Here is a 25,728-nt window from a genome sequence, read left to right as displayed (position 1 = left end):
ATCCTTCATGATGAAAGTGTGTATGAAGATGATGTTGAAAAAGAACCAGCAGGTAGGCCTATTGAAAAATCAGTTATGCGCGTTCCGAGATGCCTTTCATGACGTGTTGGGTTGCCCTCTTCACAGCGTTTACAAATGTGACAGTTCTTCCAGTATTTTTCAGCTTTTTGTCGCTTAGTGCTAGTGCTTTCCTTAATTCTTCTGAAATCCGTCTTCCGTGATCTTGGAGTTATTTCCAAAGTTTTGTGAAATTTTTATTTCAAGAGAGTCAGATAGCGTGCGGACGGACGGACATGCCATGATTAGTATTATGATAGGAAATCATGTCTATATGATGATATATTTAGGTGAAGAGAGTGAATAGGAAGTGAAGTTTATTTCTGGAAGCTTATACCTTTATTTTTTTCACTATTCCTGTCACTTTTCCTGAAAGTTTCTATTTTTTTTCCTGAAAGTTTCTATTTTGTACTCAAAATTATTTGCAGTGGCCTTTCTCTTATTGCTATTTCTCTTGCAATGACCAATATTCCTATTGGGTCTTTGCCTTTTCAAATGCGTCAGACAAATCATCTTTGCAGGAAGATTACTATCCACTCTTGATGATCACTAGGTCTTAACCCATGATGGATAATTCATATAAACAAATTGTGTAGTTAATTTTGGTCTCCATAAGAGCTATAATATCAGGTTTGCATTCTTGAATCATTAATTTTAGATCATCTATCTTTGCAAACAGAGTTAATATTCAAGGACAAGATCCTTTTAATTTGAAAGTGCAAAGGGTGTAGAAGTCCCACTGTTTTTGCCCTATTTCTGCTGCTGTTGTCGGCCACTGGACATGTTCATCTTTGATGTTGATGATTGCGTTCGTAACCCGATGAACAATCCTGCAGGCACTTGCCTCAGACACTCCATGGTGTTCAGATGTGGTGGTGTAGAAGCACCCTGTGGCATAAAACCTCAGGGCGATGAAGATCTGCGTTGTTGCATCAATGGAGTGACTCCTGGATGTTGCGGGTCGAAGCTGTGGCTATAGTAAATCGTGACATGCATAACACCCCATCGTGTAAATCGGTAATATTTGTGCATTTTCTTATAATGATATCCAATGGATAAGTTCTGTCCCTGAAAACCCTCTCCCTCCGTAAAGCCCTTGCATTGTTAATATAAAGTAGATGAGCCGCCATTAAAACTAAAAAATCCTCAGACTCAAAGCAAGATAACGGATTGTAAACAAAAGCTAAAAGATAAAATGGCGCGAAATTTAACATGTGATACACTTAGCGATCAATTTACCTACCTTTGCGATTACCCAACGACTACAAAGGAGTTATCGTAAACAATCCATCGCTATTTCAAACTTTGCGATGACAAAAATCATCGCAAAGTGTTAGTGAAACCAATTTGTAAAATTGGTCGTTAAATTGCAACAGATTTGTGGTTTAGCAATCAATTTGGGTCTTTGCGATGATCGCAAGACGTTAGTGAAATAGGTCCCAGTTATTAATCCAAGGATGGGGAGTTAGGAGGAACTTCCTCTGTGTGTTCGATAACCACTTTGGAAATGGATTAGGAACTGGAGGCCTAAGAGAACAGGGGGTAAATTGAAGGCCTTTTTAAACTAACGCTACGAACAATAAAAACTATTGATGGGCCTAGCTAAGAATCAAAATAGAATGCATGAATGAGTGAAATAAAGTCTAGAGGATTATGGTGGAAACAAAATACATAAAGATGTATCAAAGACTGAGATGACAAATTGGTGATGAAGCCCTCATCAAGATTTGCACTTGGCAAAAATGCAGATTTATCTTTGCCAATAATTAGTAAAAACCAGAACATAGTTACTTATCGGTGCACCCTGAGCACTACCTGCCGATCTAACATTGCCTCTGATTGGTCAATTATGTGATATCTTCACTTAAATCACCAATCAGCATGGAGCAGAGGAGATTTGCAAATAATTCACCCCAATTTTTTTGAGTGGTGACATTATTCTAACAACGTTGCTGATTGGTCCAATTGATAATGGAAACTTCTTTTTGGCCAATCGGCAGGTAGTTCTCATGGGGTTAAAACCCTTTGCTCCTTCCCTGGTGGTTTACATACCTATAAGCAAGTTCAGAAATTCAGAACGAAAATTGGAAGAATCAATTCTGAAAGAAAAATTAAACCCCCGTCTTCTAGATTACTCAAAACAAAAGTCCCTTTTTCTGACTCAAAAATGAGCAAGCTTGAGCTCATTTATGCATAAATTGGAGCCCTGGGTGTATATATGATTGGTCAGGGGGAAACGTAGAGCCTCAGAAATGTAAATTTGAGCCTTTTAATATCTTCTGATTGGTCAGAAGTCCTGGGAAAATCACAGAGAACCGTATAACCCAAAATATTCTATTATCTCTACACTTGTAAAGCCTTAATTGTATCCAAGGTTCTGCCAAACAAGTAGATCTCGAGGTAAAAATTTCCCAAAATAGAACTTTGAAAAGAGAAATAAATAATTAAGACATTACTTACCATCACTACAGCATTGGAATGCTATTGCCTGCCAGGCATTTTCCTTTTTCTGGACATCTTTGTAGTCCCTTATTTTCATATCATATAAGGGTACGCTTGTACCACACTAATAACATTTTCTTTCAGTTCGTTATCAGCCATTTTGGAACTATCCAGGCGTATTTGACAACTGGGCAGGTTAAGTTTTGAAATCATCGTTTGTCTTCAGGTAACCTCGAGCCTTTCATATAAATCAATAGTATCTCGCTATCAGGTGGGCGATATTTAACTCGGCATGTCATCATATTTTATTCGATGCCGTATATATTTTGACGTCACAAATTGTATTCAGCAACGAATATTTGCCTTCAAATATACACACCGAATCGAGCTTAAGACTCTTGATTCTTGTTACAGTGGCTTGAGACACAATACCTTCTGTCAGGTATAATCCAGATAGCAGGCATTCTGGTTTTTTCTTGCAGTTGTAAGATTTGGTGAGCTGCTCTGTTGTTTTCATTTGTTCTTTCTTGAGTATTGCTTTGTTGTGCGCTGTTATTATGTTTTGCAATTGGCATACAACAATAACTGTATTTTAACTGTATTTCCGTTGAATATCTGCCTCAGTTCATTGCCAGGTAGGAAACATCTATCAATTAACATAAGAAATTAGTGTTCAATATTGGTGGAAACATTGGAGCTATAAAGGTGGGTTAAACCAAGTAATTTTTCTTCTCCTATCGGTACTTGTGTTCTTCTTTAGTTGGGTTGCTGATAATTGAAGCTACTGTTCTTGAGGGCATTCTGGTAAGCTGGTATAGCTTCATTGAATGACTTTTCTTAATATGATATGTTCGATAGTATGTTGTTTATTGCTTCTGGTATATATATATGTGTAAGAAATGAGAACAGATGACAACGTAGCAATGTAACATGAAATTTAATCCGAGCTTTCGCCCTCAGGGCTTCATCAAGGATGGCATTGGCAAACGAGAGGAGAGATGCAAAATATGTGTGCTGGTGACGGAAATGCGTACTTACAGTTTACCGACATGTGCACCTTGTCTTCTACTTCATGATGGTGGCTGCATATGACTCTTGTGACTGGCAGCTTGTGGTGGTGGCGGCGGCACATGAGAACTACTTCCACTGGTAGCTGCTCGGGATTGTGCTGACAGTGTACCCACATGTGCACCTTGTTGTCCTCTACTTGGTGGTGATGGCGGCATATGACTCTTGTGACTTGCAACTTCTACTAGATGTAAAGGCAGCAAAGATTAACCAAAGAAGGAAAGACATTAAAGTGAAAAGTTTGCTTGCAATGAGCAAAACTCCCTTGTACCAATGTGTTTCTCCATCTACCTGAAGCAATGCTCCACTTTACAAAAATGTACATCCCACTAGCTGGTCAGATAGACATTTTGTTTACATTTTGAGTGGGCACTTATTTCACAATTAGTTTCACATTTAGAAGTTAAAGAGTCATGAATAATATTAAATAAAGATGATTTTCCATTCCCGTGTATTTTTTCAGCATTGCATCATCACTTAAAATTTCATCTGATTTTAAGGTTATTATCTGTGTACTTTTGTCATGAGTTTTCAATTGAAATTGACATTTTACATGTCTCTTTCTAACGGGTGTGCTCTGCGTCCCTTTTGTTGTTGATTCTGGTACCTGCTAGGGATTGCGCTGAGAGTTTACCCACATGAAAAGTTTGCTTGCAATGAGCACAACTCCCTTGTACCAATGTGTTTCTCTATCTACCTTGAAGCAATGCTCCACTATGGAAGTTAAATAGTCATGAATAATATATATCTTCCACTCCCGTGTATTTTTTCAGCATTGCATCATCACTTAAAATTTCATCTGATTTTAAGGTTATTATCGGTGTACTTTTGTCATGAGTTTTCAATTGAAATTGACATTTTACATGTCTCTTTCTAACGGGTGTGCTCTGCGTCCCTTTTGTTGTTGATTCTGGTACCTGCTAGGGATTGCGCTGAGAGTTTACCCACATGAAAAGTTTGCTTGCAATGAGCACAACTCCCTTGTACCAATGTGTTTCTCCATCTACCTTGAAGCAATGCTCCACTATGGAAGTTAAATAGTCATGAATAATATATATCTTCCACTCCCGTGTATTTTTTCAGCATTGCATCATCACTTAAAATTTCATCTGATTTTAAGTTTATTATCTGTGTACTTTTGTCATGAGTTTTCAATTGAAATTGACATTTTACATGTCTCTTTCTAACGGGTGTGCTCTGCGTCCCTTTTGTTGTTGATTCTGGTACCTGCTAGGGATTGCGCTGAGAGTTTACCCACATGAAAAGTTTGCTTGCAATGAGCACAACTCCCTTGTACCAATGTGTTTCTCAATCTCCATCTACCTTGAAGCAATGCTCCACTATAGAAGTTAAATAGTCATGAATAATATTAAATAAAGATATATCTTCCACTCCCGTGTATTTTTATGCCTCCACCGCGAGGCATACTGTTTTTGCAATGTCCGTGCTTCCGTCCTTCCGTGCTTCCGTCCTTCCGTCCGTCCGTCCGTCCGGATGCTATATCTCGGGCATGGATGGGCGGATTGACTTCAGATTTTCAGGATAGGTGGGTCATGGTCAAAAACTCTGGCTACTTTTTTTTTGGTGAGATTCAAGGTCATATACTGAGGTTAAAGGTCATATGAGGTCAGGGGGCCCATTTTCCTTATTTACCTCTTTTCTCGGAGACTAGGGGTCGCATACGTTCCTCAAACTTGGTGGGTGGGTGCGTCTTGACCTCAGACAGATTAAGTTTGTATTGGTTAGTGGGTCGAGGTCTCATGAGGTCATGCAGGGGTCATTTGAGGTCAAATTAGCAAAAATAGTCATATGGCCATGAAACTTGGTAGGTACGGTCAACATTTGGAGCCAAATTTTTGGAAGGTCATTTGGGGTCACCCAGGGGTCATCTGAGGTCAAATTAGTAAAAACTGTTGTATGGGCATGAAACTTGGTGGGTACCCGGGGGGGGTACTCAAATTTTTTTTGGGTAGGGGTGTGCCTCCGAAGATTTTGAAGTAGGACCCATGTCTATACCACTTCAAACCTGATTTTTACTACCGATGCATATACCAACATAGAATAGACACCCATGACTATACCAGTTGAAAAGACAAAAATACCACCCATTGATATACCAACCCCATATACTGACCCATCCATATACCACTATAGTACTTTCAGAATACCGTAAAAAAATTTCAGATCATATTTTTTATTTCTTGTTTACTGTATTTTGTATGCTATTTATCAAGGGTCTATCATTTATCAATTATTATTATTTTGTTTGTTAGGGCGTTAATTGTGTGTACCCGGGTGGTGAATTATAGGGGCAAAGATTTTTGGCAGGCCAAAAGGGGGGGCGATTTTTGGCAGAACATTTTGAGAATTCACCACCGCAGCATTACATAATAATTGTTGCACCGCCCTTATTTTGTAATGAATACAAATCCAAAATATATTTATTGTTGTTTTGTTTTCTCAGTTTCCAAATTTATGTTCGTTTGTCTTGTAGGGGCCAATATCTAGCCTAGTTTGTAACAAGTATTGTGTAGGGAAAGATGATTCTTGCACTTATTTAAATTTTATTTAACAACATACAAAAACCACGAAAACAGTGGCGCAGCCAGTGTTCTCCATACCCCCCCCCCCCATCATAGCCTTCGGTTCATGCAAGAAAGTCGATTGACGGAAGATGTCTGTGAAAAAAATTGGATGAGCAATCATAATAATTGTACCCTGCATGTTTAAAGAAGAACGGGAAAAAAAAAAAATAAAATAAAAAATTAATAAAAATTTTGAACATGAATTTTTATTTATATTTTTTTTGTACGGTACCACGTTTTTTCTTTCTACTCATGATTTATTGAAATTTTAAACGAATTAAATATTGCAATTATCATTGAATTATCGAACCAAAACAATATCAATTTGACCCATGCACATCGATCGTGTATGATCTTGGCAGTGCTGTCGCGTGTCATGTCATCAGCTGAATTCGGCACCAAAAATAAAACTCAACTTTACACTAAAAACTTACCCAATTGTTGAAAAAACCTATTTATATGATTCGATGCATTTAAAAATCGGCAGTTAATTTACTTTAGTTTTGCGATCCCGAGTTCTGAGAGGCAAAACTGACTTAAAAACAGCGATGAAAAAATTGCTGTTGCAACTTCGATACCGAGTATTTCAGTGATTTATCAAAATTGGCCGGGGGTAAACAGAAGTAGCGCTGGGCTCGCATATACTACACCGGAAGAATGTCGCCATCTGTTTCCAATGACAACTCAACGTTTGCTAATCGGACTATCAATTGATTTGCCCAGCTCTGAATTTATGGTTCTGATTTGCCTTATTTGGATAGCGATGTACCTTATTTGGATACGATCAGACAATTTATTTTCGTGAAATTTATGCAAGTGAGTTTAAAGATTTTCGACCCATTGATATACCAAAATCTGATTTAGACCCCATTTGAATACCAATTTCAACTTACTACCCATGCGTATACCACAAAACGGAAAAATAAGGGGTCATTGATATACCAAGCGGCCGAAAATGCGACCCATGTTTGCGGCACGTCCCCGTATGGCCATTTGTACTGAGTACCCCCCCCCCCGGGGGTGGGTACAATCAACATTTAGAGCCTAATTTTTAGAAGGTCATTTTGGGGTCATCCAGGGTCACCCAGGGGTCATCTGAGGTCAAATTAGTAAAAACTGTCGTATTGGGATGAAATTTGGTGTGTACAGTTAATATTTAGAGCCAAATTTTGGAATGTCATTTCGGGTCATCCGAGGTCATCCAGGGGTCATCTGAGGTCAAATTAGTAAAAACTGTCGTATGGGTATGAAACTTGGTGCGTACAGTCAACATTTGAAGCCAAATTTTTGGAAGGTCATTTTGGGGTCACCAGGGTCATCTGAAGTCAAATTAGTAAAACTATCTTATGGGCATGAAACTTGGTGGGTACAGTCAACATTTAGAGCCAAATTTTGGAAGGCCATTTTGGGGTCACCAGGGGTCATCTGAGGTCAAATTAGTAAAAACTGTTGGATGGGCATAAAACATTTGAAGCCAAATTTTTGGAAGATCATTTTGGGATCACCAGGGCCCCAGGGGTCATCTGAGGTCAAATTGATAAAAACTGTTGTATGGGCAAATTTGGTGGGTACAGTCAACATTTAGGCTTGAAGCTTAATTTGTATCAACTTGTGAGTGCCACATCACTCGCTTTGGTGGAGGCATCACGGTCGACGCTGTGCGTCGAAAACCGCGACATCCGAGAACCGCGGTCCATCTAGTTTCAACATTGCATCATCACTTAAAATTTCATCTGATTTTAAGGTTATTATCTGTGTACTTTTGTAATGAGTTTTCAATTGAAATTGACATTTTACATGTCTCTTTCTAACGGGTGTGCTCTGCGTCCCTTTTGTTGTTGATTCTGGTACCTGCTAGGGATTGCGCTGAGAGTTTACCCACATGAAAAGTTTGCTTGCAATGAGCACAACTCCCTTGTACCAATGTGTTTCTCCATCTACCTTGAAGCAATGCTCCACTATAGAAGTTAAATAGTCATGAATAATATTAAATAAAGATATATCTTCCACTCCCGTGTATTTTTTCAACATTGCATCATCACTTAAAATTTCATCTGATTTTAAGGTTATTATCTGTGTACTTTTGTAATGAGTTTTCAATTGAAATTGACATTTTACATGTCTCTCTCTAACGGGTGTGCTCTGCGTCCCTTTTGTTGTTGATTCTGGTACCTGCTAGGGATTGTTGCGCTGAGAGTTTACCCACATGAAAAGTTTGCTTGCAATGAGCACAACTCCCTTGTACCAATGTGTTTCTCAATCTCCATCTACCTTGAAGCAATGCTCACACGTATGTCTCATGCAAAACCAAGGAGGATAAGGGATGATTATCGGGTGTGACGTCACCGAATGGGTGAGTCCACTCGGGGATCGGGTTTTTTTGTTATTTATTCATTTATGTGGGATAATGACTATTGGTTTTTTCGCATCTCGGGATCGATGCAAGAAGTATCTTAATCAACATCGGAAAGGTAAGATCGCACCGGTTATGAGTCTACCAAACATTTCTGTTTGGGACTATTCTGTGTAAATTTTCCAGATCTGAAATGGATGGAAATAAATACATTTAGTGATTTTATAATGCAATATCATATTACCATGATCTTTGTTGCATGCAAGGCAACTTGTTGAGTTGTTTGCCATAATCCCCAGTAGAAGATGTTGTTGATTTGATTAACCTGCAACCGTTTCTGTTTCTTGTTTTCAGCACTTGCTTGTTTTTGTCTAAATTGTGCTGCCTTCTCCTCTCAGATTTGTTGTTGTCGCTCTTTGAACTTTGATCTAACTTTTCTCACTTGCTTTTAAGACTCCTGCAGTACTTCCCTTTCCCCCGGGGGGGAGGGGGGTACTCAAGTTTGGTTTTGGTAGGGACGTGCCGCTGAGATTTTGGAAGTAGACCCATAAATATACCAATTTTTCAAGAAATTTGGACCCATTGATATACCAAAAGTCAACAATTTCAGCCGAATTTACCCAAAATTGTCTTAGTTTTTACTAGTTTTTACAAATTTTCCCAAAATTTTGGGCAAATTTTGAAAATTTTGGCTAGATTAAGGAAAAATTAGGCTGTTTTCCGAAAAAATTGAGAAAATTTTGACAAAAGGACCCATTCATATACCAAAATAGGCTTTGAAAAAGGGTCATTGATATACCAGAAGGCTGAAAATGCTACCCATGTTTATGCACGCCCCAGTATGGTCATTTGTACTGAGTACCCCCGGGCCCTTTCCTTTAGGACTCTTTGCACTCAACGAGTCTTGTGTCTTGTTGAAAACAATCATGATGCTTGCCTCTGCAGCTATTATACTACAGTCAGTCTACTCTGAAGCACAAAGTACCGACGCGGACGCACACATTGTGCCAACTTTGAAGGCACGCAACCCTGCAGCAGAGACGCAGCACTGCGCACTTCATACGCGCGCGTTGTCACTTTGTACTTCAGAGTGGATTTAGATTTCTTGTAGCATCCTGAAGGTAAGTTTACAGCTACAAATATCTATCATTCATGTCAAGAATGTTGACCGTCTTGTCTTCAGTGTCCACAAGGGGGTTGCAATATGTTCACAAATTGAACCAAGGGCTTTACAACTTGCGAGAAAAAATTGTTCCTGCAGGTCATGTTTGACCCACAAATTATAGTTTCACCACTCTCCAAGAAGCTCAGCATTTCCTTCCTTAGCCAAACTACACCAGCATTGTGAAATAAAATGTTTAATCTGTTGCCTCTATATGGAGTAAGTGGCATGCTCCGAAGTTAATCCTATTGTTGTCTCCTACCCCTTCCCCTTACCTTTTGGAGTGTATTGGCAATTAAGCCACTATGACTTGCTGGATAGTACAATATGACTTGCTGGATAGCTCTAGGTCGGCATCAGAGTTGTATTTAGCACCACATATATTGCAAAACTCTGACTTGTCTCTTTTCTTGCTTGTTTGTTTAGAGGAACCTGGACTGCGGCCCTGATGAGCCTGATGGGCGCTCTTGGTAATCTTCTTTCTTCTTTTTTGCAGATATTTCTTTAATTGTCTGGGCATATAATGCAAGTATGATTCCCTTGCAAACACTAGTTCATGATGAAAACAGCTGCTGTTGCAGCTTTAGTGAGATCAAAATTTGAAGGCAATCCTGATGCAATTTAGTAAATTCTATATTTTTTTTTCACAGCCCCCTCCCAACACCTCGGCTTTTGTCAGTGTTGTAGTAGCTTCCCATGAATACAATGGAAAAGTGACTATTGTTTTTGCAGCTTACACTCAAAATAATGAAAACATAATCAATAGTATTAAATTGGCCATCAAATGACAAGAATCTTTGTATGAATCATGTCCTCAAGAGGATGTCATTGCAAGCTCCTCAAGATGCTGCACACATTTTTGTACAAAATCAATTTCAACACCTAAATGCCTAGATATGTTTTTAATTACAGTGTGGTCATTACTTGAAATAGCATCATCAGTAAACACCCTCTTAATGTGGGCACAAGGTTCTTAGTCATCAACCATCCTGTCCGATCCATCAGGATTCTTATTAGGCATATGAAATACATCCATGTAGTGCATAGGTCTCTGAACATCTGGCTTAGATCTTGGAATGCGTTCCATATGTGGACCTGACCAATCATTTGTCTGGCAAAAATCACATGCACTTTGGACAGGAGAGCAGCGTATGTATTCCATGTACAATTCTCCCAAATGCATGTGGGTTTTGAAGAATGTGTCCAACTTCATGAGGTAGTAGCATCCAGGTATTGTTTTCATGGTAGAATCAGAGGATTGTTGTTGATACCTTTTGATATATGTCTGGTTGAAGTAGAATGCATCTTTCTCTTGTGGTGTGGTAATCGATTCCAGAAGCGGGCTACCGTTTATTCGGCTGGCAACTTCCTTTGTAACATGTCATGCATTTTTCTCGGCTAGCTCGTTGCTGATGTTGTATGTAACTCTCAAGTGTGAGGTTTTGTTTATCTTCATCACTTAGACCATGAAATGTGGGGTAAAAATCTGCTCTTAATGTCCCTCCATCAACGAGGGCATCACCAATGGCACCATTAGTCCTTTCAGCCTCATTTTGGCCTGAGTATCCACGTGAACGATGAATTCTAGTGTAGTAGTCGGATCTTCCACATCCGTATCATTTCAATTATTCTGTATCTAACATCAACATTATTCACTGCCACCCCTGGCCCAGCATCTGTAAATTCTGCCAATCTGGGTTTTACAGTCGGCATTCGGCAACCCTAAATCATTGACAGTATCAATAACTGTATAGCCCAGAGGGTGATAGTTGCAGTGTACTGGTATTACTGGATTGAGTGTACCAATTAATAAAAGATAGCTTTTTCCCTAATCATATCCAAGACATGGTTGTATGCGGGTGAATTTGCAACATTGCATTAACCCTAAATCATTGACAGTATCAATAACTGTATTACAACACACAATAACAGAATGAGGGGACCCTTCGGTATCTGCGTCTGTTGTATCATCCATTACCAAGACTTCTTGCAGTTGGTCCAACAAGCCAAGTAATCTTTGAAGTGCTGGTACTGTTATTCATGATTTAAAACAAACTAAAACATCATATAAATGCCTGATATATATATATTACTCAATTCAACAATAATATAATAACAACAACAATATAAATTAATCCAAAGTAAACCTGGTTATTCCATGGTTGTGCACTACAGAACTGTTTCGTGTGGGAGACCCACACTTCTCAGGTGCAATGAATGATGTAATGCTAAACACACTGGCAACCTATGTGAGCAAGGCATACAGCCTACCATCATGACCATGGTGGCAAAAAGCCTGAATAGAGTTCACAAAACTTGAGAAAACAGTCAATACTTAAAAGTGGCATTATACATAAAAGCACATAATTTCTTTGGTTTAATGAGCCAATACATGGCTTGTATATGATTAAAAACTTTTCATGCAAGAATTACACCTTTTTTTTGGAATATATGGTTTGCACTAGGCAAGTATTTTTTTAAAGTGTCCAAAGGTTTAAAAGTTTAAAGACAATATGTACAATACCCTTATTATTTAAAATCAATTTAAACTGCATTTATTTGTCTTTCAATATTGTTTTGAACATTTGACAAAATTACAGGTGAGGTAAATAAGAAATTCTAAACCCCTCAACAAAGATTTGGAAAGTTTTCAAGCATCTATATTTGAGGTTATTTGTGACATGTTCATATTGTGTTGCATATTGATGGTCAGCTATTTTATTCCCCTTTACAATGACACCACATTTGAACCAATCACCTTTTTCACGACCGAGTACACGTCTTGTGAATGTAGTGGGGTCTCAAACAGAATGTGCCAAATTGACCATTATTCTGTGCTGTGCACAGTGGCGTAGCAAGAGCATCAGGGGCCCATGGACAAGGAGCAGTACGGGCCCTTTTAACCAGGGCGGGATTTACCTTATGGGGGCCCTGGGCCAGGCCAAAATTTGGAGGCCCCAAACTCACAATATAGAGGGGGACTAACATATTTTGTTCCGATGTTACTAGGACATTTGCTCGCAAAGCACGCGAAAAATTTGAATTTCAGACTATTTTAGCCCCAGATCAACGTGAATTTTGTTATTTGAATGCGCGCGAAGCGTGAAAATTTTTAAAATTTTGCCCTATATTGGCCAAAAACATGCTGTTATTGGGGTTAATAGAAAGACGCATCTGGCCCAATGATAAATCTGGCCCTGCTCTCCATTATCAGCCCTTATTTAATTTTCGCTTTTGTGCTCGGGGCCCCTGAACTTCGTCCACCCTTTCCCCCCGCTTGCTACGCCCCTGGTTGTGCAGCAAGATGCAATTCCATATCTTCGTAAATGTAGTGTCTTTGTCGATGAGAATAAATTACTTGTCCATTAATATTCAACATGATTTGAACATGCCATAAATAATATTAGATATAGTTGCTTGAAAAAAACTTTACAAACTTTTATTGATTTGCCGCTAATATTTTAGACACCTGTAGTGCACAGCAGCTGATAGGTGTATCCCATCATGCTCTGCAATACCATGATAAAACTGTTTGTACCATAGAAAGTGTTAAGTGTACACAAAATCCCTCACTTCAACTTTCAATTACTCGCTTATATCAGGGGAGCTTAGACTTTTGTTTGAAAAAATATGATCTCTAAAGCATTGTGAAACTATCCATAGCTCTCAATATCTAAGCGGCTCTTGTTTATATTTTGTATACATTTGCTATGGAGCAAGCAGATAGACCGCAATGCATGATGGGATACTCCCTTCAGCTGCTGTGCCTGTAGCGTTAGCAGTTGGATGTTTTTATAATGGGGACATGCTGCACTCTGACGTCCCAAAACTCCCAACGTGCAACTTTACACTCATATTGTGGGAGCAGGTCACATATTATTATTTAAGGGGGTACTACACCCCTGTGGTAAATTTGTCACTATTTTTGCATTTTTCTCAAAAATTGATAACACACTGGTAACAAAAGTTATATTATTGGGGCAAAGAATCCAATTACTGCACTGAAATTTCAGTGAATCAAGACAAGCGGTTCAGTAAATATGATAGGAAATGAGGTACATCCTAGCGGTACCTCATTTTCTATCACAAGTATCGAACCGCTTGTCTTGGGTCACTGAAATTCAGTGTAGTAATTGGATTCCTTGCCCCTATAATATACATAACTTTTGTTACCAGGGTGTTATTATTTTTGAGAAAAATGCAAAGATAGTCACAAATTTATTGAGGGGTGTAGTACCCCCTTAAGCACAAACAATCATATATATATAGTACCCTAAGTTATGACCAATTTACAGTTCAGAAATGTGTTTCATCCTTTCAATCTCTTCCTTCTCCAACACCCTCTTCCAGCCCTCCTCTTGCATCTGATTGTTGGTTAGATTGTCGTCAACACGCCAAAAGTAAAAACTGGTCCAGAATCCAGCTACGGGCTTCTCTGTGATTCCTAGCCACTTTGTCCAAAAGTACAATCTCTGGTTAAATGAAAGAATGATTACATCATTAAAGCTTGTAAATAATGTTGCTTCCTGTTCGCCATGTGCATTTTATATTTGGAGCAATTTAATGGCTGAGAGTTGTGCTGAATCTCTGACTTGCATTTCTGAAGGAGCTTGTAAAAGTATTTTCAGATAGTTCATAAGACTCTTGCTTGGTATTGTCTTTGCTTGTTACGGTGGCTTGATACACAATACCTTCTGTAAGGCATTATCCAGATTGCAGGCATCCTGTTTTTTTTTCCTGCAATTGCAAGATTTGGTGGGCTGCTCAGTTTGTTCTTTCTTGAGTATTGCTTTGTTGTGCCCTGTTATTATGTTTTGCTTATTTGTCATACACAAGCCTTTAAATATATTAAGCGGGCTCAGACCAGGAGCCAAAAAGTAGCTCCTGGTCCTATGAATTTTGACAGAACCAGGAGCCATTTTTATGAGACCAGGAGCAATTTTTAGAAAGCAAAAAAATTAATACTTTTGATTGTTATAACGATTCTTATTCTTGACATAATACAGTCCGTGAGAATGTGACTAGGGAGATATACTAATAATTATAAACAGTCTGTAGAATGCAAATTATGCATTAACAAATTAACAATAGTAAGTTTAAAAGCTTTTATACATGTAGTTCAAACAAAGACTTTTGACATTGTACATGTACGCTTCAGTATCATGCTTTAGTCCTTCCAATTCATTGAATTTGCGTAGTATGTCGGGTCGCCTTCTGCAGTAATAACACCATATCTTGGATACAAAGATGCCAACACTCTCATATCTGAGCCAGGTGAGGTCTGGGCATTTTTTTTTAAATCTGCTGTCTCGATCTCCAGTAGGCTATCCAGTCTGCAGTTGCCATTTTCTGATGGTAGCGATCTTGACATCGCAAGTATCCCGGGTAGTATCCTTTCCCAACTTGGCCTTTTTTGCCCCTCCCCGGAACAGCATCTCCGTCCGCCTCTTGCATTCCAGCCCACTTGCTGGTACTACTACTAGGTTTATCAGGGTTAAAGTCATCTTCAGAATATAGAGTGAGCACACAACCTTCCCAACTGCAAATCTTGTTTTCTTGTCCGATTAAAATCCAGATATGTGACCGTTACACACGAATGAGCGTAAATGTCCTCAATTGTATTCTCATTTAATGAGATACATGGGCACCAAATTGAAATACCTATGAATATGACCTTCACGCCCATTTTACACTGTAACTCAGAATACAATTGAGGACATTTACGGCTCATTCGTGGTGTACGGTCACATATCTGAAATCGAATGAACACATAGAATAAATGATTTAATGAGAAGTAATTCATTGGTAGAACACCAGCGCTGTCACCTTCGGAGCCACTGGGGTGTCTGAACTTGAAAGTTGGAACCAGACTTTGGTGGAACGAGGGCATTCCGTTAATCGTGACTGCCAATAGCTTGGGCTGGTGGTGGAGGCACATGAGAGTTGCTTCGCCTGAGGGCCACTTTGGGAGCTTGATGGTGGTGACTGCATATGAGTAGGGGTTTTCAGTCAATTTTAGAAACACTGAAATAAGACTACAAACACTGCTCATTTTCTTCAGCTCATCTTCCTGATTACAAAGATACTTTATTTTTTGAAATTGACCCATGGGATCAAAAGTTACGGCTCGTTAAAGTTTTCATATTTTGGCCTTAATTAGACCCGAGGTCAAAGGTCATTCCCATAGGCTCTGTACTTAAGCAATGGCACCATTTAAATCATATAAAAACACTGTAAATGATGGGAAAAACTGTTTGTTTTATCAATTTTGAAGGGGAAAAGGCTGTAAAAGGCAATTAATTACCAAGTGTAAGCTTCAGTTGTTTCCCAAATGCCAAAACCTGTTGTGCACATATCATAAGTTGCATAATTTACCGCTAATTTGCATATTTTTGGCCAATTTTGGTCAATTTTTGACATATTCCGAGGCTTAAAAGCCAGATTTCACCAGTTATATTGTATAAATTGATGTGCAAATTTAGGTTTTGCATATGGGAGATTACTTTAAGCATGGGGGTTAAAAGTAGATCTGAAATATCAACAACAAAAATGCATGGGGGGGGCCTAATTGCTTCTAATTTGCATATTCTAGCCATTTATTCCAATTAACGAGTCATTTTAGCCTCCGCTTTTGTCAGATTTTGATTATAAATCAGTAATGATTGACTTCTTGGGCACTGTAATGATTTTTGTTGACAATATTTATTTGATTCATAAGCACCAGTGTTACCTATTACACTTACTTTGCATAATTTACTGCTAATTTGCATATATTTGGTCAATGTATGAATTTTATCGCCATGGCTTCCGAATTCGAACCCTTGCATCATCAAGGCATACTTAGACAATTAACTTCAGACCCCACGCAGTTCAATTCTTTCAATGATAAAATTCATAAAACTCATGTCAATCATACTTGAACTTGGATTTTTTCCTTGATTGAACCAGTGACGTAGCCAGGGGGGTCAGAGGGGGGGGGGTTGGCAGAGTGCCCCTCAGAAAAATTTCAATACAATGGGGACGGCAAATAGTAAAGTGTCCTAAAAATGGGGAAAAATTGACAAGTGGGGGACTAAAATTAGGCTTTTCCCTCCCCCACAATGGGACAAAAATTGACAATTGGGGATTAAACCCCCCCTCCCCATGGGACAAAACTTTGCCCCTCACACTTCAAAGCTGGCTACGCCACTTTGGAAACTATGTGCTGTAAATGATTTTTATATCGAAGAAGATCAAATCGACTTTCAAACAAAAGTCCAGCACAATCATATTCAAGTATAATCCACTAAGTTTTATGACACCTCTGCATTAAATATCATAAATAATAATTTAAGATGCCAACAAAAATATTAAATTTCAGTGTGTTAACACTGACTGTATACAATAAATTACTCACATTTTTTCCCTTTCTGTCTACTGCCAGTAAGTGGTCAATCTTGATAGTTGGCATATGCCACATAACCAGGATCAGTCGACCATGTCAAGATTTCAGATGTCTCACTCTCATCAATTAAAAAAAACCCTGTTTTTTGTTATTATACATACATGTTTACATAAAACTTTTGACAAATTCACACACATTTATATACACACAATTTAATGACTATACAGTTACAGGACTTTAGACTGAACGCATATATATTTATTGCAGTTCAAACTTAAATGGTAATGCAAATGGCAAAATAAAAATAAAAATGCATCTTGTTCCATCTAGATGTCTTTGTCTTTCAAATGCAAAGTAAAGAAGCTAGCATACACGAAGCAGAATACAAATTGCAGCTCAGATCATTCTCTATGCTCAGATATAATCCAATACTGCTGAAATGAGAAAAAGAAAGAAAGAATGGTTAGGACATGCAAATCACACATTTCTTGGAACGTCTACAAAACACTTTCTACATTTAACACACTACATCTACATCTAACACTAAAAAACCCAAACTAATTTTAATAAAATTAAACTAATCCAGTACATCACACATTTCTTGGAACGTATCTACAAAACACTTTCTACATTTAACTCACTACATCTACATCTAACAACACTAAAAAACAACAACTACTAAAAGTACTTTTAGTAAAATTAAGCTACATGAAAATGCTCTACAAACACTACAAAAACATATACACAATAAATAACTACACCAAACAAAATGAAACTAAATGTAAAACAAGAAGGGTACAATCAGTTGATGATGAGGTCATTGTTCTTCAGATCAATCAGTAGCGGCATGTCATAGGATTCACCATCTTCATATGTTGTGGTGTAGAGTGTCCTGATTGAATTGCTGTTCCTACTACAGATCTCCCCTACTGTTGCTGTGTACCACTCTGCTTCTGATGGCAACTCATCCTCCTCTCTGCAGCGATGTAGTACTTGCTTCACAACTAGGTGATTTGGGTGCTCAATGTACATATCCAGTTGACTTTTTGAAGCTGCAATGGATCGCTTTCTTTCTATTTTCCTTGATCTTTAAAACAATGGCAGCCTTCTGCTGAGCATGCAGATCCTTACGGTCATCCGCGGCTATATACTGGACGGGGCGTGCTGATTCAGGTTGGATGTCTTGTGCTGCTAGCTCTGGAACATTATTGGTATTTAAGACGGCTACAAGATGATCTCTCATTTCCTGGACCGAGTAGGACTTTTGTAGTGGGATTTGGTGAATAACTCCTTTGGACCTTTGCATTTCAGATTGGACTTTAGGAACTGGAGCTGCTGGTAGATTATTTCCACTTGATCTTTCTCATTAACTTTAAGGAGATTGTCTTCTACTTCGTATGGAGTTGTCCATAGGCCGCCTGGTGCGTTTCTCAACTCCCTTGGCAAGTTTTAGAGCTTGACCCATTTGTCGTCTTTCCTTTTCTCCTTTCTCCTTTTGTTTTTGTTTAAGGGTTTCCCACTTCTGGCTCCTGATCTCTTCCATCCTGCTGTGGTACTTGTCTATTAAGGATCCACTCCTGGTCCTAGCTTCTGCCATGTATTTCTGCTTTGTGTCAGGGTCTAAGTCATTTAGCCATGTTGATGTTTTATTGTTAGACCACATGATTAATGCCTCCAGTGATGTTGTCCTGGCAGCCGGCTTTTGTCTGATGAGAAGATCCAACACGGCAAAGTCCCTTTCACCCACCATGTTGGTTGCAGGTACATTGCTCCATGCGGTGGTATCGGTCTCCCAGTAAATACCTCCAGGCAGCTGGTCTCGGCACTGCCTCTCCAATATAAGCAACATGGCTGTACATATTAATTCCAGCGCTTGTATGCACATGGTTTCCTGTGCCGGATCATGCTCTGCAAACAGTGCCTCATAAACTTCATCCTCAACCACTTCTATATCCATGAACACAGGCTTCCTTGAACAATGGTCTGGCATCCTCACTGAGTTGTTGCAGACTTGTTTGGAGTAAGTGCAGAGTTGGATTCATACTCAGGATGTTGGGACTGGTTTTGATGATGTGCCAGAAGGGTTGAGTGATGAGTTTATGGATGATGCCTAATGCCAGAAGCTCAGCTGCATGGATTGGCTCAGATAAATCTTCCTGAACAGCCTTGAGGAGATGGTTTGGATCAGGCAAGAGCTGCAGGAATGATTCCATGTGGCGTAGATGGTAATATGCCGCTGCAGCCCCTTCAAACAAGATATTAGCCCGGTTTCCAATGTAGTGTACTAAGTGATTTTTCGTGTTGTGCTGCTTCAGAAGGTAGGGTGTAAAGAATTCTTCCACACCAGATTTGTCGGATCCGCGCCTATGAAAGGCCTGGCTGGAGGTCCGTATAAGTCTAGTAACACCTGCCTCTGCAGTCAGAAATGTATGAAAGCTCTTGCCCGAAGTGGCCACATCTTCAAATGCCTTCAGCACCTTGTCACATTCTGTTGCAAAGTTTATCAATGGGTGCATTTTACAATAAAAGGTGCAAAATTCTTTTGTTGTTGCTTGTAGATCATCAGGAAGCTCATCCCACTTACTATAAGCTGCCGGTAGGAGCTCTTCACGTACAACTTTGAGCTTTTCTGAAAATTGTGGCATTGTGGGGCCCTGGTCAGTCATGGTGCTCTTCACTGAAGCAAATAATTTTGCATTCTCTTCCTCTGATTCGTTGCCTGTCACTATTTGAAGAGCATCAGATAATTCCCTAACTCTATCAGTGAAACATTTCATCACAGCATCTGTATCACTCGCACCCATGGGCTTGAGGGCCAATGTTCTTTGAGTTCCATCATCTAGGGTGACCTGAAAATTCTGGTATTTTTTATGGAACTTGGTTGTTCCATCGCCATGTATTGAGTTACCGAGGACACTCTGAAGATCAGCTCCCTTTCTCATTGCTTCAGCCACCTCTACATCAGCCAGAAATCTAGCTTCCATGAGCAAATTCGATTTAATATGATTTGAAGGCAGGCGCCCGATGTCTTTCTTGGCGAGTTTTTGTAGAACCGCCCTGATTACATCATTCACCTTATTCATCCCCACATTCATACATAGTAGATCCATGATCACCTCCCTCACTTCATCGTCATATTTCCCATCATGAAAGGTTTCAATTTCTTCCGACTCAAGGAGGACAAACAATTGCTCAAGTTCCTTATTACGTTCATCTAATACTTTCATCTTTTGGGTAAGTTGTCTTATATACTCCTCTCCAAAGATCTTGTTGGTTTCTCCTCTCCTTTTCTCCTCCCTCTTGTCCATATACCATCCATGTTTGTACAAAGTCCTCTTCTCCTTTCTATTTTGAGCCAACTGGTTTTGAAGCATGTCAATGGCAACCTCTTTCTGCTGCGCATCATGAGTACTCAGGGCAAGTTGATGTTTCACCTGGTCTACTTCTAACCTTACACTTTCAACTTCTCCTTTCAACGCTGCATTTTCTATTTGAAGACTTCTACACGATTTCTCTCTTGTGCCAATTCGTTTATTCACATTTCTGGTGTTCAGATGGGAAAGCTTGTCCTTGGCCTTGGTCAAATTGGATAATATCTGCTCATACTCCTCTTGCAGAGTTGCCATCTCCCTTTCTTTCTCCCTGTACTTCTGTATGTACTTCTGAAGGTCACTCTTGACAGGGTCAAATTGATTGATTAATTTGTCCATGTTTGTCTCTAACTTGACCAGCTTAGCTTCCAACTCCTTCTCAGCTTTTTCCAACTCCATTTTTTCCTTTTGTAGAACTACATTGTCCTGCTTTACTTTGGCAAGCTCAGTTACTGTTGAAGCAGCAATGGCTTTTGTTTTTTCCAATTGCTTCACTTTGGTCTCACTTACTGTCTTTTCTGCCTGAAGTTTTGCATTCTTTTGCTTTTGAGCCTTTAACTCTTCTTTTAGCTTACGTTTCCGTGGCGAGTCCTTGGTTTGTGTCAGAGGCCATGGAAAAGGTGACTGCAGGTAGTGCTGTAATCTCATCTCCCGGTTTCTAGTTGTTTTCTTGATTGATTTGATCTCCTTCTTTGCTTCCCCAATTGATTTCCTTACAGATGATGGATTAGGTGAATATGGACAAAACTTACTGATGTACCCTGCGACAAGGCCATGTGTTAGATTAATTTCAAAATATAAAAACTCAAATATCTCTATAACTAAACCTACACTAACTACCTCTAATTCAACAACAGTTAGATTAGTGCAATCTGTCTTACCAATGTTGGCCTTGTTTCCGTTAGGACCAATAGATCCTCCTGAAAATCAGATGGAGAGAGGAAATGTGTTATTTAGATGTTGACAAATAAAAAGAGGTTCAACTTACATAGGACCGAGTTGCCCATTATGTTTTGAAATCCAAACAAACATGCGTAAAAATTACACATTACCACTGTGCACAGAACTTTTTGGACTCGGTGGTTTTAAGTTGAACTTCTTTAGTGTTTACAAATATATTTATAAAAAATAACTTTAATCAGCAGCACAAAACTGTGAAATGGTATTTTCATTGTTCACTAAATGATTTTATTTTCAGGATACCCACCGGCAGGCTCAACATGCTCCTCTTCGTTCATATCTCTGTAAATTTAAAGGAAACAGACAAAGTATGGTGTAAAAATACTTTACCATATAATGTTTTAAGAGATTTCAATTCAATATATGCTCTGATAAGTCACAGTGCTGGAGTGAGGAGTGGACTATAATATATTCTTTCAACTCGATCTGTAATGTGTTTTATCTCTTTTGGTAATCTGTAATGATTTTATTTACTTTATGAGCACAAATAAATATGCTCTTCTGGAGGAGCAAAAGAGAAAGAAATGGTGTATAATTATTCTTTTATTTTGTAATCTAAACCAATGTCAAAGTTCACAATTTGTTATTACCTACCTGTAACAGGAAGGGGTATCTGTAAGCTGCACTAATTATTAGGCCCTGTTACAGAATTGGGAAGGGGAAGGTTGCTGGAAATTTACTGCACTGGTGGAGTCTGAGACCATGGGAAGAGGTAGTTGCGGCGGCACATACAAGTTGGTCCTATAGAATGTAAAATAAATACAATGTTATGTGTTTTTTGTTTTGAAATTATTATTACCTGAATTACTGAAACAATATTTGTCTAAAAAATTGAAATAAAATGTAAAAAAAAAAAGAGAATTTGTAAAATATTTACCTGATATGGGGAAGGTTGATGGCAACTGCACTAGTGGAGTTATTGGGAATTGGTAGTTTGCTACGGCACAAACAAGTTGGTCCTGTAGAATATAAAATAAATACAATGTTATGTGTTTTTTGTTTTGAAATTATTATTACCTGAATTACTGAAACAATTTTGTCTAAATAATTGAAATAAAATGTTTGAAAAAAAAAGAGTTTGTAAAATATTTACCTGATATGGGGAAGGTTGATGGCAACTGCACTAGTGGAGTTATTGGGAATTGGTAGTTTGCTACGGCACAAACAAGTTGGTCCTGTAGAATATAAAATAAATACAATGTTATGTGTTTTTTGTTTTGAAATTATTATTACCTGAATTACTGAAACAATTTTTGTCTAAAAAATTGAAATAAAATGTTTGAAAAAAAAAGAATTTGTAAAATATTTACCTGATATGGGGAAGGTTGATGGCAACTGCACTAGTGGAGTTATTGGGAATTGGTAGTTTGCTACGGCACAAACAAGTTGGTCCTGTAGAATATAAAATAAATACAATGTTATGTGTTTTTTGTTTTGAAATTATTATTACCTGAATTACTGAAACAATTTTTGTCTAAAAAATTGAAATAAAATGTTTAAAAAAAAAAAATTGTGAAATATTTACCTGATATGGGGAAGGTTGATGGCAACTGCACTAGTGGAGTTATTGGGAATTGGTAGTTTGCTACGGCACAAACAAGTTGGTCCTGTAGAATATAAAATTAATACAATGTTATGTGTTTTTTGTTTTGAAATTATTATTACCTGAATTACTGAAACAATTTTTGTCTAAAAAATTGAAATAAAATGTTTAAAAAAAAAGAGAATTTGTAAAATATTTACCTGATATGGGGAAGGTTGATGGCAACTGCACTAGTGGAGTTATTGGGAATTGGTAGTTTGCGGCGGCACACTGACAAGTTGGTCCTATAGAATGTAAAAAAAATACAATGTTATGTGTTTTTTGTTTTGAAATTATTATTACCTGAATTACTGAAACAATTTTTGTCTAAAATATTGAAATAAAATGTTTAAAAAAAGAGAATTTTTTTTTTTTAATTTTAGGTGTTTTTTTTTGAATCCCATTAAAGCCATTGCATACCCCAATCCCCAATCCACCCATATACAAAATAAATCTACCAAAATATTTCAGGCCCTAACCCAAAAAAAATGCACCCCCCCTTTTAAAGCTTTAAATTGCGTAGGCCTTGGAACTTTTGTACTCAGTTTTTTTTAAATAAAATTATTATTATTTTCTATTTATTTATTTATTTATTTTTTGCCAAAAAGAGTTAAGAGTCGGGCTAAATTTGAGGGTAGGTCGGGATACGCCGATCAAACGCCAATTTTTTTGCCTAAATAGTAAATAGAACAAGATCAGATCAGTCCCATCCAAATAAGTTCAGGTACCCCCTCCATCCAAAAAAAATTAATTAAATTATTATTTTCTTTTATTTTTCTTTTATTTATTCGTTTATTTATTTATATATTCATTTCTTTCTTTCTTTCTTTCTTTCTTTCTTTCTTTCTTTCTTTCTTTCTTTCTTTCTTTCTTTCTTTCTTTCTTTCTTTCTTTCTTTTCTTTTCTTTTCTTAGTTTTTATTATAATTTTTTTTTCTTCAAAAAGTCAGGGTCGGGCCTAATTTTAGGGTAGGTCAGGTTACGCCGATCAAACTTTTTTTTTTTTTTGCCTAAATACTAAATAGAACAAGATCATATCCAAATAAGTTCAGGTACCCCCAAAAAAATCTAATTAAAATTTAAATTATTATTATTTTTATAATGTTTATTTATTTATTTATTTATTTATTTATTTGTTTGTTTTTAAGTCAGGGTCGGGCCTACTATTTATATGGTAGGTCGGGTCAAAAACAAGATCTCATCCAAATAAGTTCAGCCCCCCCAAAATGTAAAGTAAATCATATTTAGTAATATGATAGAAAAGACAAGGTTTTTAAAACATTCTTCATTTATTTAAAATAAGTACATGTATTGATAAAATATTTATAAGCAAACTTTTGAAATATAATTTACGGCATCCCGCATAAGATTATTTATTTTTGTACAAAAAACATTGAAATCGCTGCCCATCATCCCCTGGGAATATTGACGCTGTTATTCCCTCATATCACGCCTAAATGGTGCGTCCCCATATACAGCAGCGTAATGGACGAAACACGCCACAACGGAAAATTGGGTGCGCAATGGGTGCGTAATCTGGCAACACTACAGCTTCACAAACAGCAACGGAACTGCTAGCTTTCGCTGCACACACAGTACGCTAAAATAAGCACAACCCGTTGAAACATCGATCACTTTCAGACCATTAAAATCACAGAAATATGGGACAGTTTTACAAATCACTTCATCATTATGTCGTTTACATGTTCGGACATTTATCAAATTGACTGGTAAGGTTAAATATGCACGTAAACTAGGGCAAACTTTGTCCTGAACGCAGCAATGCGAGACCAGTTTATGCATTGTGCGGACCCCTATATGCCGTGAACGAGTGGGCAGCAAGCTCCGGCCAGCGCTCATGCAGTGTGTAGGGTAGCATTGGATTTCTGCGTGCTATTGATTTATGTGCTAATGCGGTATTGGGTAGGGGTGGAAAAATCCATTTCGCTGCATTATTTGAGGCCTACATGACATGATACCTTGCATGGATATGCATAATAGACCTAACTACTTGCATAAATTATCCGAGAAAAATAGAAAAATATTTTAACGTTCAAATTAAAATAGAAAGATTCCAAACTTACCTAGTTCGGGTTATAGTTGGTCAAATCGGTCCCGGAAAAATTTGTAGGTGACCTGGAAATGTCAGCTAGCGATTGGCTAGTTCAGTGATACCCCTGCACCAATAGGCGAGAAGCGAATTGACCTCGACCGTGACCTTGCCGCTAGTAACCGGTATGCGAAGATCCATATTCCCGTGCCATTTCTTTATATGCACAATTTTACGCAAAATTCGATCTCACCCAGCGACATTAAATTCGTGATTTCTCGCTTAATATACATCAAATAATATTCTTACTTCACATAAACAACACTGAATATGTACTTATTTGAATTTTAGAACGATTGAATTATTTTGTTCATTAATAAAAATTATGTTCGAATTGAAAAAAATTAGCATTGAAAATTTCTTGACCATTTATGCAGCGTGCATGGCTAACACGGGCGATGATGCTGTTGGCCAACGGTCACGTGATCGCCTTGGGAAATCCCTAATATGAGAACTCCTTCTGTGACTGCCATGTTGACAGCTTGTGATTGTGGTGGCGACGGCTACATGTGAACTGGTAGCTGCCGGTGGTGGCTGTATATGAGAACTCCTTTGACTGAATGCTATGTTGGCAGCTTGTGATTGTGGTGGTGGTGGCACATGTGACGAACTGGTAGGTGCCAGTTGTGGCTGTATATACACTGAGAACTGAGGC

The 25,728-nt window shown here is 38.1% G+C and overlaps 1 protein-coding gene and 1 long non-coding RNA gene across 4 annotated transcripts; both read right to left on the bottom strand.

Moving 5' to 3' along the window:
* Positions 1 to 16,844: 16,844 nt before the first annotated feature.
* LOC140172234 (uncharacterized) lies at positions 16,845 to 25,364 on the bottom strand. Of its 3 annotated transcripts, XR_011861713.1 has the most exons (10): positions 25,048 to 25,364; positions 23,126 to 23,209; positions 22,908 to 22,989; positions 22,693 to 22,774; positions 22,476 to 22,557; positions 22,260 to 22,341; positions 21,977 to 22,123; positions 21,630 to 21,664; positions 21,304 to 21,342; positions 16,845 to 17,485 (listed from the first exon to the last, which is right to left on the bottom strand). It is a non-coding gene; the product is annotated as an uncharacterized lncRNA (long non-coding RNA). The 3 variants fall into 3 exon arrangements; XR_011861711.1 differs by lacking the exon at positions 25,048 to 25,364 and having other exon boundaries at positions 23,126 to 23,292; XR_011861712.1 differs by lacking the exon at positions 25,048 to 25,364 and having other exon boundaries at positions 16,845 to 17,482; positions 23,126 to 23,292.
* LOC140172016 (uncharacterized) lies at positions 18,424 to 21,070 on the bottom strand. Its single transcript, XM_072195364.1, has 2 exons — positions 19,096 to 21,070; positions 18,424 to 19,061 (listed from the first exon to the last, which is right to left on the bottom strand). The coding sequence occupies exons 1-2, from the start codon at positions 21,068 to 21,070 to the stop codon at positions 18,424 to 18,426; spliced, it is 2,613 nt and encodes an 870-aa protein (XP_072051465.1).
* Positions 25,365 to 25,728: the final 364 nt, after the last annotated feature.

The sequence above is a fragment of the Amphiura filiformis genome, chromosome 15, assembly GCF_039555335.1.
Source record: "Amphiura filiformis chromosome 15, Afil_fr2py, whole genome shotgun sequence".
Classification (NCBI taxonomy): Eukaryota; Metazoa; Echinodermata; class Ophiuroidea; order Amphilepidida; family Amphiuridae; genus Amphiura; species Amphiura filiformis.
The sequence above is the reverse complement of the archived record's forward strand: the minus strand, read 5'-3'. Positions and strand labels throughout refer to the sequence as shown.